General features: G+C 45.8%; 1 protein-coding gene across 6 annotated transcripts in view; it reads left to right on the forward strand.

Annotated features, from left to right (window-relative positions):
- LIMK2 (LIM domain kinase 2) overlaps positions 1 to 17,902 on the forward strand; it is a 72,796-nt gene extending 54,894 nt beyond the window's left edge. For 3 of the 6 annotated variants that reach the window (XM_079149707.1, XM_079149711.1, XM_079149709.1), the window contains 11 exons: positions 727 to 832; positions 1,157 to 1,353; positions 3,560 to 3,746; positions 4,668 to 4,754; positions 6,017 to 6,214; positions 6,378 to 6,434; positions 8,623 to 8,688; positions 9,716 to 9,890; positions 10,776 to 10,831; positions 12,295 to 12,452; positions 16,130 to 17,902. In XM_079149707.1, coding sequence (XP_079005833.1) covers positions 727 to 832; positions 1,157 to 1,353; positions 3,560 to 3,746; positions 4,668 to 4,754; positions 6,017 to 6,214; positions 6,378 to 6,434; positions 8,623 to 8,688; positions 9,716 to 9,890; positions 10,776 to 10,831; positions 12,295 to 12,452; positions 16,130 to 16,274 — 1,432 coding nt within the window. In that variant the 3' untranslated portion in view covers positions 16,275 to 17,902. The remainder of the gene's footprint in view (positions 1 to 726; positions 833 to 1,156; positions 1,354 to 3,559; positions 3,747 to 4,667; positions 4,755 to 6,016; positions 6,215 to 6,377; positions 6,435 to 8,622; positions 8,689 to 9,715; positions 9,891 to 10,775; positions 10,832 to 12,294; positions 12,453 to 16,129) is intronic. The other 3 variants (XM_079149710.1, XM_079149708.1, XM_079149712.1) reach the window with 2 other exon arrangements.

Here is a 17,902-nt window from a genome sequence, read left to right on the forward strand (position 1 = left end):
TGTTGATTGATAGTAACCAGAGAAAGGACTATTAAGCATGGAGGACACCTGTAATACCAGCAACATGGGAGGTTGAGGCAGGAGGATAACAAGTTCAAAACCAGCCTCAGCAACTTAGCCAGACCCTGTGCCCAAATTTAAAAATTTAGAGCTAAGGGTGTAGCTCAGAACTGAAGCACCTCTGGGTTCAGTCCCCAGTACCAAAAAGCACACACGCAAAACAAAAAAACAAAAACAAAAGAGGGATTGGAGAGCCTGAATTATGAAGATCCTTTAAGCAACAAGGTGTAGTGACCAAGTTGGCCTTGTAGAAGGATCACTGGTGTGGAGGTTAGATGGGAGAGGGAAAGAGCCTAGAGACATAGAGACCAGTTAGGAGGCTGTTGCAGTGAGCCAGGTAAGATATGTTGGTAACTATGGTGATGGAGAGAAGGCAGGATTCTCAGAAATGGGCAGGGGGTGGGGGGAGGGAGGGAGGGAATGAGGGAACTCCAGAGAGGAAGGTGATGTCCAAGTTTCTGGTTTAGACCACTAGGTGAGTGATGATAATCTTCACTGAGGTGGAGCATCCTGCAAAGGATATTATCTTTCTGTTGGGGGGAGGGGTACCCAGGCCATGTGAATTAGTGGGGGCCTGGGGTCTGGTGAGCCTTCTCTGTTCAAGCAAAATTGGTCTGGAGAGTTTTTAGGATACCTTCAACCCATTTCAACTCTTGTCTGGTTTAGGGTCAACCGGATGCACATCAGTCCCAACAACCGCAATGCCATCCACCCTGGGGACCGCATCCTGGAGATCAATGGCACCCCCGTCCGCACACTCCAAGTGGAGGAGGTACAGCATGTGTTTAGTCTGTCTTGTGGGGGTGGGACATGAAACAAACCCTCTTAGAAGATCAGGCTGTGGCCATTTCTTTGTCTTTGCCTGAGCCTGTGGCCACTGGTGACCTCCTTTGTCAGCTAGCAGGTTCTCAGGGTAGCAGATGACAGAGCTGCCAGAATGCCAGGCACAGGTTACTCTGAGACTGCTGGCAGCTGGAGACCACCATTAGCCAAAGTTGAGCATTGGCCACAATGCTTGGATCATCTGGGTTGGGCAGTGGGTGGCCTGGGATGAGGCAGCCTGTGGGACCCAGCCTTATACTGCTCTTGACCACAGGTGGAAGATGCAATTAGCCAAACAAGTCAGACAATTCAGCTGTTGATTGAACATGACCCCGTCTCCCAGCGCCTGGACCAGCTACGGCTAGATGCCCGGCTTTCTCCCCACATGCAGAATGATGGACACTCTCACACCCTCAGCACTCTGGACACCAAGGACAATCTGGAAGGGACATTGAGGAGACGCTCCCTGAGGTGCCACCTCCCACCCCAGCTCTGTTCTGTCCTGTGTTTCATCCTTAGAGGCTGAGCTGGCTTTTGAAGGCTAGCAATATTAGAGGAAACCATCTGGCCTGGAACAGGCCATGAGGGATTACACTGACCCAGCTACCCCATGGGAATCACATTTTATAGCCAGGGCCTATGCAGACCCAGCTGTTTGCCAGGTTTCCTTAGAAACCAGAAGTTAGGATCTCTTCACTGAACTCCTAAGCTGGAAAAGAGTCAGTAATGCTAAACACTAATGGGCAACATGGAGGAAGTATGAGGAAGTATGGGGGCTCAGAACTGGGAGTACAGGCACAGGTAGGATTGAATAAGTATATAATGAGCCAGGCATAGTAATGCATGCCTATAATCCCAGTGACTCAGGAGGCTGAGGCATGAGAATCACAGGTTAGAAGCCAACCTGGGCAACTTAGCAATACCCTGGCTCAAAAAGGGCTGGGGATGTAACTCGGTTGTAGAGGCCCTATGTTCAATCCTCAGAACCACAAAAAAAAAAAAAAAAGAAAGAAAGAAAATGAAAAATTATAGTATATATTAGGACTTTTAATATAATAAAGCAAAGCAAGAGGTGAAAGCAAGTTGTTTTAGTCGGAGGGACCAATAACCCCATACCTCAGAATCTGCCAGGTCTGTGGAGGGAGGCAATCACCTGTGTGCAAGCCCCAAGTGGAAAGGCTTATAGAAGAGAAGTAAACTAACCTCTCCAATTATATATTAAGATTAAATGTGGAAAGGGACAGATTTGTACAGGGTCAGCTGGCCTAGGGTCAGCACTCGATAAATGTGAAATAGTATTAGGATCTTTAGGAATCTGGTTCTTTATCCCCTGACCAAACAGGCAAACTCAGGACCCTCTTGCTGGTCTCTCTTGGAAAGAGTGTTCTTCCCACAGGTTGTTTCCATCATTCCTGGCTGACTTGGCACCAGTCAGCATGATGAAGTTAGTAGAGGCAGAATACAAAAGGCAGAGAAGGTCAAGAAATGCATGGCCAGGAAAAGGGAAAATATGGGGTGGCTGGAGATCAGCTTAGATACCTTGAAGACCATCAGGCAGGAGAAAGGAAATGAAGGAAAGAAGATACAGCAGGTTCATGATATGCTCTGATGGGCATGTTCAGTGGGAAGCAGAACAAAAGAGCAAGAACAAACAAACCTGTGTGGTAGGACAAGCCAAGAGCCATCCAACTTCAGTCCTCTCAGGGTATCCCAGTAAAGCAAGGGGGTATACCCCAGAGAGAAGTTTGCAATTTTGCTGTTCACCTACAGTGCTGTGATCTTCAGCCTTCTTGTCCTTTCTTCAGTAAGTTGAAGTAACAGTGTCAACCTTTACTGCTCCCAGATAATGTTTGAAAATGTGAACATAGTGGCTTTACTGCTGTAAAAGAAAAAAAAATAGTTATTCATGCTTATTATCTTAAAATTCAGGAACTATAGACAGGTAAAAAGTTGTACAAAATATAGGCCAGTCACAGTGATGCACACCTAAAATAGCAGCTCAGGAGGCTGATACATGAGGATCGCAGGTTCAAAGGATCTGCAGCTTAGTGATGCCCTAAGCAACTTGTCGAGATCCTGTCTCTAAATAAGATACAAAAAAGGGTTGGGGATATGGCTCAGTGATTAAGCTCCTCTGGGTTCAATGCCCAGTACCAAAGGAAAAAAAGGTTGTACATAATATCTATAATCTCATTTGCTTATTTTTTGTATGATAACATGCTGTCACTATAACCTAATTAGTACCTTGAATCAAGCAGATATGGGAGTAGTGGATTACCATCTATAAAGCTGTAATATGTTGGACATTATACATTAACAATCTAGTTAATTCTTCCAGGTGAGAAGTACTAGAGTTCTCCACCACTGCCCTTTTTTTTTTCCTCTCTCACAGTGTTGGGAGTTGAACCCAGCGCCTCATGCATGCTAGACAAGTATTCTACCACTGAACTACATCCCTAGCCTCCAGATTTCCCATTTTGAATTTACTATGCTTAAGTAAACTCTGGTGTCTGCAGCTCAAAACAGCATCTGTCTGATGTAAGAGCCCCTGCTCCCTAGTAATAATATCTGAACTACAGATGTTGGAACAAATGGGTGCACCTGAGGTTCCTACCTCAAGGGTGTTCTGACTGGTCTCTAAGGACTTTTTTCTACCCTCATCTTTCCTCATCCTCAGGCGCAGTAACAGCATCTCTAAGTCCCCTGGCCCAAGCTCCCCCAAGGAGCCCCTGCTGCTCAGCCGAGACATCAGCCGCTCAGAATCCCTCCGCTGTTCCAGCAGCTACTCACAGCAGATCTTCAGGCCATGTGACCTGATTCATGGGGAGGTCCTGGGAAAGGGCTTCTTTGGGCAGGCCATCAAGGTGAGCATAGGCAGCAGCTTCTGCACTTTTCTGCCCCTTACACCTCTTCCTCCTCCTTTTGGGGAGTTCATATCCCCACGTCATGCTCCACACTGTGCAGAACACCAGGCCTCCCTGGCTGCAGGTGATGGTGTAAAGGTTACCCTACCCCACCCCGCCCCAGCCACCTAAGGGCAACATTACTGCTGTAGTGAGCTTGTGGCTCAAGAGACAAGGATTGGGATGAACTGTTTGTGTCAGTGGGGGGTGTGTAAAGTACCCAGAGGCCCCAGTGCTGGCCATGCTGCAAGGAACACATGGGGGAATGGCTCCTGCCACCCTGTTCACGCTGTGAACAGCCCAGGGACTAACTTTTCTCTCTTTCTCTCCTCCTCCTCTGCTGAAAGCTGGGAGGGGGGGTCAGGTAAGCCATGTATCTCAGTTTGTGGGACAGCAGGGCTGGAGAGCTCACCCCACTCACCCAGCTCCCTGGTGCATGTCTGTGGCACTGACCCTCTTGCCCCGCCAGATTTCTGTTCACCCAAGTAACTCACTCCAGTACCAGATGACCAGAGCCCCTGCTTGGCTTGGCAGTGCCCTCTCCTGCCTCCTTCCCTACTTCCCTTCTCTGGATTCTTGCTTCTCATCTGTGCATGCCCAGCTGTCCAGAAAAGAGGGTGTACTTCCCTCTGAGTCCCCTGTTGCCCCATGCTGTGTTCTCTACACATGAACTCTGTTGGTCTTATCTGGCTCAGTGTGTTCTCCAAGGGATGGGACAGCCAGTTGCTTAGTTTTTGTTTTTCATGATGCTGGGGATTGAACCCAGGGCCTTGCGCATGCCAGGCAAGCACTCTGTCATTGAGCTACAGCTGTAGATTTCCACAAACAGCTCTCCAGAACTGCCTCTGGTTTCTGCACAATTAATAGTCACCCTCTCTGTAGGTGACACACAAAGCCACAGGCAAAGTGATGGTCATGAAGGAGTTAATTCGATGTGATGAGGAGACACAGAAGACTTTCCTGACTGAGGTAAGAAAGCAGGATTGGAAATGCCACTGTGCCTGTAGTCCCAACCACTTGGGGGACTGAGGCAGGAGAATTAAGGCCTCGTAGTGAAACCCTCTCTTTTAAAAAAGAAAGAGCCAGGCACAGTGGCTCACGCCTATAATCCCAGTGGTTTGGGAGACTGAGGCAGGAGGTTTGCAACTTCAAAGTCAGCCTCAGCAACTTAGTGAGGCCCTAAGCAACTTAGTAAGACCCTGTCTCAAAATAAAAAATAAGAACTGGGGTTGTAGCTCAGTGGTAGGGCACTTGCCTAGCATGTGTGAGGAACTGGGTTCAATCCTCAGCACCACATAAAAATAAATAAATAAATAAAAGGCTGGTGACATAGCTCAGTGGTTAAGCACTCCTGGGTTCAATCCCTGGTACCAAAAAAAAAAAGAAAGAAAGAAAGTGGAATTGGGGGATTTGGTGTCACCTTTAGAAGAAGGAGAAATTCTTAGTGGTTTCAAGAGAAAACTTAGTTTGGGATCACTGTCTTAAAGACCGAGCAGCACTGCAGGAACATCCCTACCCCCTCTAAATTATAGCATAATTTATTTGTTCAATGAACACTTGTTTTAAAACAGCACAAAGCCAAGCATGGTGGCACATGCCTGTAATCCCAATTACTTAGGCTGAGGCAGGAGGATGGCAAGTTTGAGCTGGCTTCTGGCAACTTAGCAAGACCCTGTCAAAATAAACAAGAGAAAGGACTGGGGATATAGCTCAGTGTTAAAACCTTCCTGGGTTAAAGTGCCAGTACCAAAAAAAAAGACAGCATAAGCCTGGTACAAGTGATGGATCCTGGAAAAACAAGATGTGGTTCAGAGAAACTCTCATACTATGAGGTGATGGACATAAAAACAAACCAGTTTAATTCAACTCGATGCTATAGTCACAACCTGGACACCCTGTAGGGACCCTAAAGTGGGACTCCCAGAAAACTGACACCCCTTGATAATCTAGTTTTCACCATCCCTCCCACATTCCTCCATGGAGTAGCTGCAGTTAGGAACACCTGTGTTCTAGGTGCTGCTTCCCAAGCCTTTGTTTTACTGTTGGGCCCTTCCACTCCAGTTCACCAGCAAAGTTCCTAGAAAGGCAGGATCCCAAGGACCAGGCCTGTGAGGCCATCCCCATCCACATAGTGGTGTTCTTCCCTCCCCCTGATCCTAGTGCCTGGCCACATCACATAAGGTAGGAGCTAAGAGATGCCGCTCATGCTTACTGAGCTGACTCTTTGACAGGTGGAGGGAAGACTTGGTGGAAAGTTAGCCATCCACCCTCTTTGGCCTTCCCCTACTTTCGCCCAGGTGAAAGTGATGCGCAGCCTAGACCACCCCAACGTGCTCAAGTTCATTGGTGTGCTATACAAGGACAAGAAGCTGAACCTGCTGACAGAATACATTGAAGGGGGCACACTAAAAGATTTTTTGCGAAGTGTGGTGAGCATACCGCCCCATAGTTACCAAGAGCCTTGGCAGGTTGTTAGAGCATGCTGGGGGCATCTAACACAGACAGGGAGGCTTAACTGGCATGCCATGGTAACCCATGGAACCTGGACCATTTGTGGCCATAGCCTCTGACTGGCATTCCCCTACTTTGCAGGACCCATTCCCCTGGCAGCAGAAGGTCAGATTTGCAAAAGGCATCGCCTCTGGAATGGTGAGTCCCACTAACAACTCTACGAGCACAGGAATAGGGAGAGGTGTGAAAATTCTGGACTGCCCTGGAAGACAAATACCCCATCCTGGACAAATTATGTGGGCTGAGGCATTAAGGACTACTAAATTTTTCTCTCAGTGCTAGTGAAATTGCCCCTGGCCAACTATTCTCAGACCACAACCCTTTTCTCAAAGGATTCCAAATCTCTAAGGACAAATGAGGAGTAGACCAGGTAAACTAAAGAGGCAAACCATAGCACAAGATGGCCTGGTCTTGCTATCACAGAGGTGTCCAAGTGCTGAGAGCCCTTGGAGCAAGCAGAGCACCTCACTGCCTAGGAAATCAGGGAGGAAATGAGTTCTAGATGAGTCTCAGAGAAGCTCTAAGGTTTAGGTGATGACAGCAGCAAAAACCTGGGAGTATAAAGGAAGAAACTGTGTGTATTCTCAGGAATTAATGAATCCAATCTTAGCAGTTGGTAAGTGCTAAGTGCTTTGTATGTACCAGGTATTGAGCTGAGGTATTAACACATGTGAACATGTTTATTCCTCACAACCCTCCATTTCTAGATAAGAAGCTGAGGTTAAATTTTCAGAGACAGGGCTGAAGTCCTGGGCTGGTCAGTCTGACCCGTCCGCATCTAAGATTTTAACTACTCTTCTTTATATGAGGTTCACGAAGGCAGTATTCATCTGAAATAGTAAATTAGGGTTCTGTGTTTCATAAGACAAATAGATTTTTAAACAAGAATGTTTTGTTACCACAGCCTTACCTTTTCCAAGATGAGTGTGGAATGGTCAGTAGGTTGGGATGGAGTTGGGAGAGTCTCAAAGGAGACTGGCTAGGGGAACAGTGAAGCATTTCAGGTTTCTAAATTAAGGTACCTACAGAGGGACATGATGGAGTCTGAATGGAGAAACTGGTTGACAGTGAGGGACCAGGACGTAGGGAAAGAGCTGGGGTGAACTGAGGTACCTAGTGTCACAGTGCTGGACAGGGAAAATTTGGGATTAGAAAGTTCTTGCATTGGTGCCTCCTAAGACCGATATGCTAGCAGAACCTCCCACCATGTCTGAGTAGGGAATTATCTCTTTGAGGCAGTAGGTTAGGGGTGGATTGCTGGTCACCTAGCATCTGCAGAGAAGGAGCAGCTGGAGCTGTGAGACAGAAAAGGCATCTATGTGATTGGTAGGAAGATGGCTTTGAGAAGGGCTCACACTGAGGAGACCGGAAGGGAAAAAAACAGATATACAGAACTTTTAGGAGCAAGAAACATGGGAAAAGCAGGCAATCATCTGAGCTCCAGCCCATTGAGTGTGTGGCCCTAGGTGTGTGAGCAGCTCCAGGAGGCTAGGGCTGGAAGCAGCATTGCCAGGGGCCAGAGAAGGAACAGTGGCGTTTTCCACATTTGCAAGGGAAGAGAAGGAAAAAAGAAGTGACTTGTAAGAGTGACAAGAACCAAAGGTGGAGCCCTAGAGAGAGGAAGTAGCCAAAAGAAACTTGTTTAAAAACATTTAGATAGAAGAGGGAGAGGAGGTTGAGATGAAGATGTAACTCAGTGTTAGAGCACTTGCCTAGCATGCATGAGGCCCTGGTTTCCACCCCCGGTATGGGGCAGGGGTTGGGTTGGGTGAGGTTAAAGTATAAATCGAGTGAGGAAGGTAGAATCTCAGGGGAAAGGTAAATGTCATAAACATAGAGCTAGTTAGACCAGGAAGGAGGTCACTTCTTCCCTATCACAGTCAAGAAAGGATCCAAAATTACTGAAATCAAGAGATTCAAGACAAGGTAAAAAAGAGGGAGAAGTGGGAGCATGCATCTGAAGGCACTCATTTCAGATGGCCTTGATCTAAGTAAACTGGGTAGAGGTGATGGGGAAGCTGCAAGAGCCAGGGCCCATGACCCAGTGGAATTGGTGACTTCAAGAGAGAGCAATGAGGTCTTAGACCAGCTCATGGGCTGGTAATTGGTGAACAAAAAAGATGAACAGGAGATGACTGCAGGGAGGGAGAGGAAACCCAGGCAGCCTTTATTTTTCAGTAGATGTTGGGACAAGGAGTAGCTGTGGAGGGCTTGACTCCACTGTCTAGGTTGGGTTCTGAAACTGCAGCTTGGCCTGGGCAAAGAGCAGTTTCCAGAATCAGGGTATGGTTGGTTTACTGGCCTTTGACTTGTGTTTCTGTTCTAGGCCTATTTGCACTCCATGTGCATCATCCACCGGGATCTGAATTCACACAACTGCCTCATCAAGTTGGTATGTCCCTCACTCTGGGTCTGGCTGGAACCTCCCTAGGGCCAGCCCTCCTGACTTTTATGTCACCAAGGAAGCTGACCATGGGCTCTGACTTCAGGCCAAAGGTGTTGCCTGAGGTCTCCTTATCTTGCCCTTCCTGCTGCTTCCAAGGCACTCCTGTCTTCTGGAAGTTCCCAGATATATGCAGATACAATGTCACTTCTTTGAATTCATTTAACTAGAAGGGACCTCACCACTGGGAGATGGCAGCTTAGTGGTGGAGCACTTACAAGGCATTGGGGTTGATCCCTAACACTGTAAAAAGTTGGGGGGCCCTCAGAAGTTCCTTAACAGCATATAGAACCCTGTCAATGTACCATTTTTTTGCCCCTGTAAAACAGCTCATTGCTGACTCTATTTTATAGCATTTGAACTGAAACCTGAATCTGAGGCTGCAGAGCTAATAAATTTAGTGACCAGTTTGAGGCCAGCATTCCTCCCACAACCCCTCAGCTGTGATTGTTACACTATTGTTACTCCTGTTGACTTGCAATCTGGGTTCCCGGGTGTCCACCAACTGGCTCTGGCCCCACTCTCCAGACCCACACCTAACAATCTTAATCCCTTCTCACATGACTGCCTTGTAGCTATCCGAAGAGCTTATCTCACCAAGTCTCCCCACTGACCGCCTCACCTTGTCTTCTCTCTTATCCCAGTTCTAGCAATTACCTCAAATCTTTTTCAGAACAAGGCAGAACAGGGAAAAACAAAACAAATCCCCTGTCCCACCTTTAAATTCCATTCTACAGGTTCCAGTGTCCTACCCCTCCAGGGCTTCTGGTTCTGTTGTAAACCTTCTCTTGAGCTGGGAATCTATCAGCAGACACCTGATAGAAACACAAATGCACAGCCACATCTATTTCTGTGACTCCCCTTTGCTGTGTACCTTTGCTTCCTTCCTCTGTGTTTTCTCTTGCCTATGCCCACACCCCAGGGCCAGGTTTGATAACATCCCCACCAGGTCCTGACCTGGCCCTTGTCCTACCAGGACAAGACTGTGGTGGTAGCAGACTTTGGGCTGTCACGGCTTATAGTGGAAGAAAGGAAAAGGCCCCCAGTGGAGAAGGCCACCACCAAGAAACGTACCTTGCGCAAGAATGACCGCAAGAAACGCTACACTGTGGTGGGAAACCCTTACTGGATGGCTCCTGAGATGCTGAATGGTGAGTCCTTAAGTCCTGTAGGGAATGTCCCTGAGCGAAAACAAGTCCTATCTTATAGCTAAGGCCCAAGAACTTCTGGAGAGGCCTGAGAAGTGGAGGACCAAGCATCCAGAGCTGAGGACTTGATGATTTTTAACCTTCACCAGGCCATACCTCATAAATTCCTTCCTCCCTGAGCTCAGGACTGGGCACTGATCATTGTGCTTTCCTGGACATAGGGTGAAGTGTGGCTTCAAATAAGACTGGCTTGGGGCTGGGCTCAGTGGTGGAGTGTTTGCCTAGCATGTGTGAGGCACTGGGTTCAATCCTCAGCACCATATAAAAAAATAAAATAAAGGTATTGTGTCCATCTACAACTTAAAAAAAAAAAAATGTATTTTTTAAATATGTAATTTTTTTAAAGCTGAGAGCTCAGTCTATTCATTGCCCAGCCTTAGCTTTTTTCTCTCCAGGCTGAGAACTGAAGTATGGTGCCCCCTGGTGGATATACTCAAACCAGCCAGGACATCCTCGAAAGGCACAGGGTTGTAAGGCCTGATAAAATCCTTTTCAGAGTCTGAGACCCAGAGAAGTTCAGTGGCTTGCCCTAGAGCACACAGCTAGCTGAAAGCAGAATCCAAATGAATGTGGGTGCAATTCTTTTCCATCGTACCATGCAGTTGCATTCTGGGCAATGCTGTATGAAGTCCCTCCAAGGCAGGCCACTCAAAACTAAGTAGAGATGATTTTCAAGTGGCACCCATCTTGGGCAGCCTTTGGGGCATCACCACAGAACCTGTTCTGTAGCCCTAGTTTTTGTCTTTGGGTTGGCTTGACCCTGCACCCAGTGCAGAGCAGCAGGTAAGGGATGTCAACTTAACTGCCTGCTTTCCTCTGTTCCCCAAGGAAAGAGCTACGATGAGACAGTGGATGTCTTCTCTTTTGGGATCGTTCTCTGCGAGGTGAGCTTTGGCACAGAGACCATGTCTGAGGCAGCAGGTCTAGCAGCCCTGCCTTATTTTATGTTTGGGGTTCTTTCCTCCTAGGGATGAATAGCTCACCATAAAATCAACATGATATAAGGTTTTAGTATTTGTAATGCATTCACATTTGAGTCTCACTGGCCCTGTGAGAAGGACTAAGCAGGTTGTTTCAGGTGATGAAATGAAGGCTCAGACAGGGGCAATGATTTGTTCTTAGTCACATGGACAATAAGATTCAGAATTCCAATAGGAAGCCAGGATTGGTGGTACACACCTGTAATCCTAGTTACTTGGAGTCTGAGGCAGAAGGATCGCAAATTTGAGGCCTTGGCAGATTATCAAGACCCTGTCTCAAAAATGTTTAAAAACACTAGGAATATAGCTCAGTGGTAGAGTACCCCTGAGTTCAATCCCCAGTACTGGTTACAGGAAAAAATTACAGCAGGAAAGGCAAGGGATTGTTCGTTTGCTATTAGTTTTTAGGCCAATTGTAGCCCTTTCCAATTGCCCTCTGTTCATTGTTCCCTAGGACCTAAGCCTATCAATTGGAAGTACCAACCCTGTGTTAGGAACCACAGGGTACAGAGTGAGTCTTGGAAAGATTCCTGCCTTTAGCAATTTAGCACTCAGACAGCAGCAGAGCTCAGTATATCTCAAAGAACTCAAACACATACATTTGAAGGCTTCTGTCATTCCCACAAAGTTGTGAGTGGGAAAAGAGAGGAAAGACAAAGAATGGTTAGGATAATGAAGGAAAGTTTTTTTGTTTGTCTGTTTGTTTTAATAAATAATAATTTTCTTTGTGGAATGCAGTGGTGCACAGCTTTAATCCCAGCTATTCGGGAGGCAAAGGTGGGAGAATCCCAAGTTCCAGACTAATCTGGACAACTTAGCAAGACCCCAACTCAAAATAATTTTTTTTTTAAAAAGAGCTGGGGATGTAGCTAAGTGGTAATGAACTTGCCTGGCAAGTGGAAGGCCCTGCATTTAATCCCCAGTGCCACCAAAAAAAAAAAAAAAATTTTTTTTTTTTTTTCTTTAATAGACATCAATTGAGCATCTGCTAAGTCAAAGAATTAAACTGGTGCCAGAGTTTCAGACATGAATCAAACCTAGACCCTCACCTCACAGAGCATTGATTCTAGACACAGCCATAAGGGAAACAGGCTGGGCAAGTTGGGATAAGTGGAAGTTGAGAGCCTTTATGTGCCAATTCAGAACATTGTCCTGTGGTCTTCCATACCATCCTTAGTAACCAGATTCTCAGTGGAAAGAGAGGTCTGGATTAGCAAATTTTGGAGAGAAGAAAACAAGCAGCTCTCTAACCTAGGTTTTTACCACTCCCTCTTTTGTGAATCCTCCTGTTCACATACCAGCATCTGTTTCCTCTGCCATATAACTTTGTCCTCTGAGTCCTTTCTAATCAGCCATCTTATCAACAGATCATTGGGCAAGTGTATGCAGATCCTGATTGCCTGCCTCGTACACTGGACTTTGGTCTGAACGTGAAGCTTTTTTGGGAGAAGTTTGTCCCTACAGACTGCCCCCCAGCCTTCTTTCCCCTGGCTGCTATCTGCTGCAGACTGGAGCCTGAGAGCAGGTTGGTATCATACCCCTTTCTCCTAGCTCATAGGGTCTTGGGATGCTTACTCCAGTCTTAAGCCACCTCCAAGATTTTCTCAGGCACAAAGGGTGACAGAAGACTTGAGCTCAAGAATGCAGCAAACACTGAAGCCACCTGACAACTCTGACATATACCAGGTTTGAGGGGAAGGAGACAAAGGCATAGTAACAAGTGAACTGAATGGGACACAGAGACACAGCTATTAAAAGGAAATTCTTGTGGATTCTTTTTGTTCTGATTAACGTCCCCAGCCCTGTTTTTTATTTTGAGACAGGGTCTCAACAAAGTTACATAGACTGACCTTGAACTTATAATCCTCCTGCCTCAGCTTCCCAAGTAGCTGGAACCACAGGCTTGTGCCACCAAAAAGAAAATTTAAAAGAAAAAATTGGGGGCTGGAGGTATAGCTCAGTGGTAGACCACTTGTCTAGCCTATGGCAGCCCTGGGTTCAATTCCCAGGGCTACAAAAAAATTTTTAAATATTAGGGATGTAGATCAGTTGTTAAGATTGCTCACCTAGGGGCTGCAATTGTGGCTTAGTGGTAGAGCACTTTCCTAGCATGCATGAGGCACTAGATTCGATCTTCATCACCACATAAAAATAAATAAAGGTATTGTGCCTGTCTACAACTAAAAAATTGAAAAAAAAAATAGTAATAATAATAAAGCCTATATTTAAAAAAAAAAAAAAAAAAAGATTGCTCACCTAGCGTGCTAGGTTTGATTCCCCAGCACACCCGCACAAGTTTTTAAAAAATAATAATAGAAGAAAATTCACCCAAGCCATTCTAACAAGTGACTTCATGCTTTTATATTTCCCTGTCCATACACATGCATTTTTTCATAGTAAATAAAGTTTTGTATTTTGCTGTGTTTTCCTTCTTACCTCCCAGTATTCCTCTTTATCATTTTTGTTGACAACATGAACTTCTTTAAGAGACTCTGAAAATATTATAATTGACATAATGGAAATGTTCAGGTTTTTCCAGTTTCTAATTATAGTAGGCACTAGACTGGGAGTGTAGCCTAGCATGCTTGAGGACCTGGGTTCGATCTCCAGTACCACCCAAAAAAAAAAAAAAAAAAAAAACTTTACAGTAGGTACTGTCTACAATGAGCAACTTTAATTTATTCATTTCTTTTCTTTTCCTTCCTTCCTTCCTCTCTCCCTCTTACCCTCTCCCCCTCTTTCTCCCCCTCTCTTTCCCTCTCTCCCTTCCTCTCTCCTTTCCTTCCTTCCTTCCCTGGGGTGTTTAACCACTGAACCACATCTCCAGCCTGTTTTTATCTTTTATTTTTTATTTGGAGACAGGGTCTCGGTAAGTTGCTTAGGGCCTTGCTAAATTGCTGAGGCTGGTTTTGAACTTGCCTCCTGAGCCACTGGGATTACAGGCATGTGCCCCTGGGGCTCGGCCCATTTATTCTTTTAAAAAATCTTAAACTGGACAGGATGGTACACACCTATAATCCCAGCAATAAAAGGGGCTGAGGCAGGAGAATCACAAGTTTGAGGCCAACCTCAAAAACCTAGTGACACCCTAAAAATAAAAAGGCTGGAGATGTGACTTAGTATTAAAGTACCCCTGGGTTCAATCATCAGTACCACAAAAATAATTTTAAGAATAAAAGCAAAAGTGCTGGGGATGTAGCTCAGTGGTAAAGCACTTGCTTAGCATGCAAGGCTCCGTGTTCAATCCCTAGTACCACACACAAAGAAAGGTCGTCTTAAAATTACCTTACTTTTTCTCAAGTGATAACTTTCAGTATTACCAAAGTTAGCCCATATCTTTTAAGTTCATGCATTAAAAAATTAGAATCTTTGTTGTTGTTTTCCTGCTATCAAAAATCATGGGCCTTGCCAGATATGGTTTCACATGCCTATAATCCCAGTGACTCAGGAGGCTGAGGCAGACGATTGCAAGTTTGAGGGCAGCCTGGGCAACTTAGTAAGACTTGTCTCAAAAAAGTTAAAAGGGGATGTAGCTCAATGGCAGAGCACCCCTGGATTCAATCCCCTGTACCTCAAAAAAATCATGGTGCTGAAAATGTAGCCCAGTGGTAAAGTGTTTGCATAGTATGTGTGAGGTCCCATGTCTAGAGATTTGGGTTTGCCAGGCACACATTCTACCAGAGAGCCATTTTTCCAGCCCTTCTAGAGTTCTTTTATAGTCCAGAAGATGGCAATTCTTCAAAAACACCACTGTAACAACTTAAAGAAAAATTGTGAAACTACACAATATTTGTTTGCTAATATCCCTTCTCAGTCATTCTAAATGCCTGTGTACATTCAAAAATATATATATTGACTGCCTACCATGTGCTAGGTGCAATTCTAAGTGCTTGAATTACAACACTGAACAAAACAAAGGTGCCTGCCCTCATGGAGCTTACATTCTAGCAAGGAGAGTTGGGGCTGGTAATAAGCACTTGCCTCCCAAGGTGAGTTCATAAATAACAGAAAAAATGAACTATATTAAATATTAGAAGGTGACAAATGTGGAGAAAAAGTCAAGCCAAGTAAAGAAGACTGTTTAGGGTACAAATTTTAATTTTAAACATGGTAATCAACTTAGAGCTCACCAAGGTGACATCACATTTAAGCAAAACTGAGAAGGAAGAGGAAGAAGCCTGAGAAGTCTTAGGATTCCAGGGCAGCCAAGCCATTTCCATGGCTTTAGGAGGCTAGTGTTTTTGTTCTCTTTGGGAATAACTGCTGAGTCTATGAAATGCCCCTTTCTGGACAGATCCATTATTGTGGAATCAGCAAGTTATAGGACTAGAAAGGACCTTTAAAAAGGCACTTGGGCAGGGGATGTAGATCAGTGGTGGAGCACCTGCCTGGCATTGCATGAACCCATGGGTTTTATACCTAGCATTGCACAAAGAAAATGTTTTTGTTTTTTAGTGCCAGGAATTGAACCCATGGATGCTTAACCACTGAGCTACGTCCCCAGTCCTTTTTATTTTTATTATTTTTTTTTTAATTTGACATAGGATCTTTCTAAATTGCTTAGGACCCTACTAAGTTGCTGAGGCTGGCCTTGAACTTGTGATCCTCCTGCCTCAGCCTCCTGAGTCACTGGGGTTACAGGCCTGGCTGTGCCTGACCAAAAAAAAGTTTTTTAATAAATAAATAATTAGGATAAGAAGGCTAATGCAATCCCACCTTTGATCTTTGCATGTTATCTAAGACATGTGGAGCTCTTTCTCCCTGGACTTTTTTTTTTTTTTTTTTTTGGAACCAGAGATTGAACCCAGGGTCACTTAACCACAAGCCACATCCTCAGCATTTTTTGTTTGTTTTATTTTGAGGTGGTCTCGTTAAATCCTCGAGCCTCACTAAGTTGCTGAGTTGGTTTCAAAGTTGCAATCCTCTTGCCTCAGCCTCCCGAGTCATTGGGATTACAGGCATGTACCAATATACCCATCTGGGCCAGCCTTCTCACAGTGTTGTCTTTAATCTTTACAGTAATCCTATGAGGGAACAGTAACATTATATCATGCCCATTTCTCATAGAAGCACCAGGAGGTTAAAGGATTTGCCTGAGTTCATGCAACCAGGAAGTGACTGAACCTCAGCCTGAATTCCTTTCATACTACCCCATGGACCTGCTCATATTCCATCTGCTTTTATTTACCCCATTTTTTCCAGACCGGCTTTCTCAAAACTGGAAGATTCCTTTGAGGCCCTCTCCCTGTACCTGGGAGAGCTGGGCATCCCACTGCCTGCAGAGCTGGAGGAGCTGGACCACACTGTGAGCATGCAGTACGGCCTGACACGGGATTCACCCCCCTAGCCCAAGCCCAGCCCCCTGCAGGGGGGCGTTTTACAGTCAGCACTGCCCCTCTGTGCCCTGTCCCTGCTGTGAGCAGGGCTGTCTGGGCTTCCTGTGGATTGGCGGCTTGTTTAGAAGCAGAATGAGCCATCTCTACTACCTCCCCAGGAGGCGAGCAGGCGCACACCAGGAAAACACATCTCCACAGGTTTTGGGCCTGGTTACTGTCTATAAATTCAACACTCGCCTGAAAGCTGTGAAGAAGAAAATGCTTGGACTCTGGGCCAGGAAGAATCTGTTACTCTGGACCCCTTGGGAACTTCCTGGCAGTGGGATTCCAGGAGGCTGCTCTTGCTTACACTAATGGACATGACCTGGACCTGCTGGGCAGGATCCCAGGGTTGAACATGCCTATGGGCTCTGAAGTCTCTGGACCAGCTGGGTGGAGGAAGGACTTCAAGTAGGAGTGTGGATGAGAGGAAGACTGATGGCCAGGTGGCACTTGAAGGGTATAAAATGACAGTGATATCCCCCATTTCCACTCCATGTTCTGAGTAGGGTTTGAAGAGTCTCTTAGTGTATGATGGAACTGACCAGGAGTTGCAAGAGGGTTAATTTATGTTCATCTACCAGTGGGTAGCTCTAGACAGCTTAGGAACCACGTCAATGTGTGAGGATCTTCTTTGTGTTCTCAAACTGTACTACTGGAGACTGAGAACTTCTGGGTGGCATCCTCTGTCTTAACAAGCACTCACCAGGAGCACAAAAAGGGACTGGGGGCTAGAATGAAAAAAGTTTTGTCCTTTTGAAAGCCCATATCCTGGCTGCTGCTACTCATATCCTGGTGGGCTCTTCAGTCAGAAGACCAAGACATTTTGCCTAGAACTAGATGAGTTTTGGAGGATTGTGTGGCCTGTCACAGGCCTAGGGTTTGAGGCAGAAAGTGGGGGGTCTCACAGCCTCTTGGCCCCACCCTTATTACAACCACTGCTCACCTTTCAACATTTCTATTCTAAAAAGCAACTTGGATTGAGAAGAGGTGGTGGCAGAATCTCAGAGCTGAGACAGAGACAACTCCCTGAGCTTGGCCATCTGGCTTCTACCTCCCTTGTAGGCTGGCCCAGCTCACTGCTCCCCACTATGCCTCCTGAGCCGTACTCTAGGGCCATGGGCACTGGAAAACCCTGGAGGTACCCTACACCTTGGTACCCAGACCTCAAGGGATTCTACAACACAACTAGATTTGCCTCTCCTAAGTGTCTGTGAACTTGCACCATATTTAACAAATTGGGAATGGGTTTGGGGTATAAATGCAATGTGTGGTGGTTGTATTGGGGGGTGGATGGGGTTGGGGGAGTGATCCAGGAGAGTGGTTGCTGTTAATATAATCTTGTTATATCAATTGGGTGATATATGAAATAATGTACATAGATTGGATGAGTTGTGGGATGTCATCTCTGGCCAGAGTTTATCTGCTACATAGACTGTACTTACCTGTAGAGTTTGCAAGTTTGCTGTAGTGTTGAGTCCAGGACTTCAGTGTTGTGTGGCTGATGTGCTTTAGCTGTCCCCAGCAAGTGTGGGAGTGGTGGGCCTGATCTGGGCCATTGAGCAGACTAAATAAATTAAGCAGTTAACATAACTGACAA

The sequence above is a fragment of the Sciurus vulgaris genome (assembly GCF_902686455.1).
Source record: "Sciurus vulgaris genome assembly, chromosome: 8".
Taxonomy (NCBI): Eukaryota; Metazoa; Chordata; class Mammalia; order Rodentia; family Sciuridae; genus Sciurus; species Sciurus vulgaris.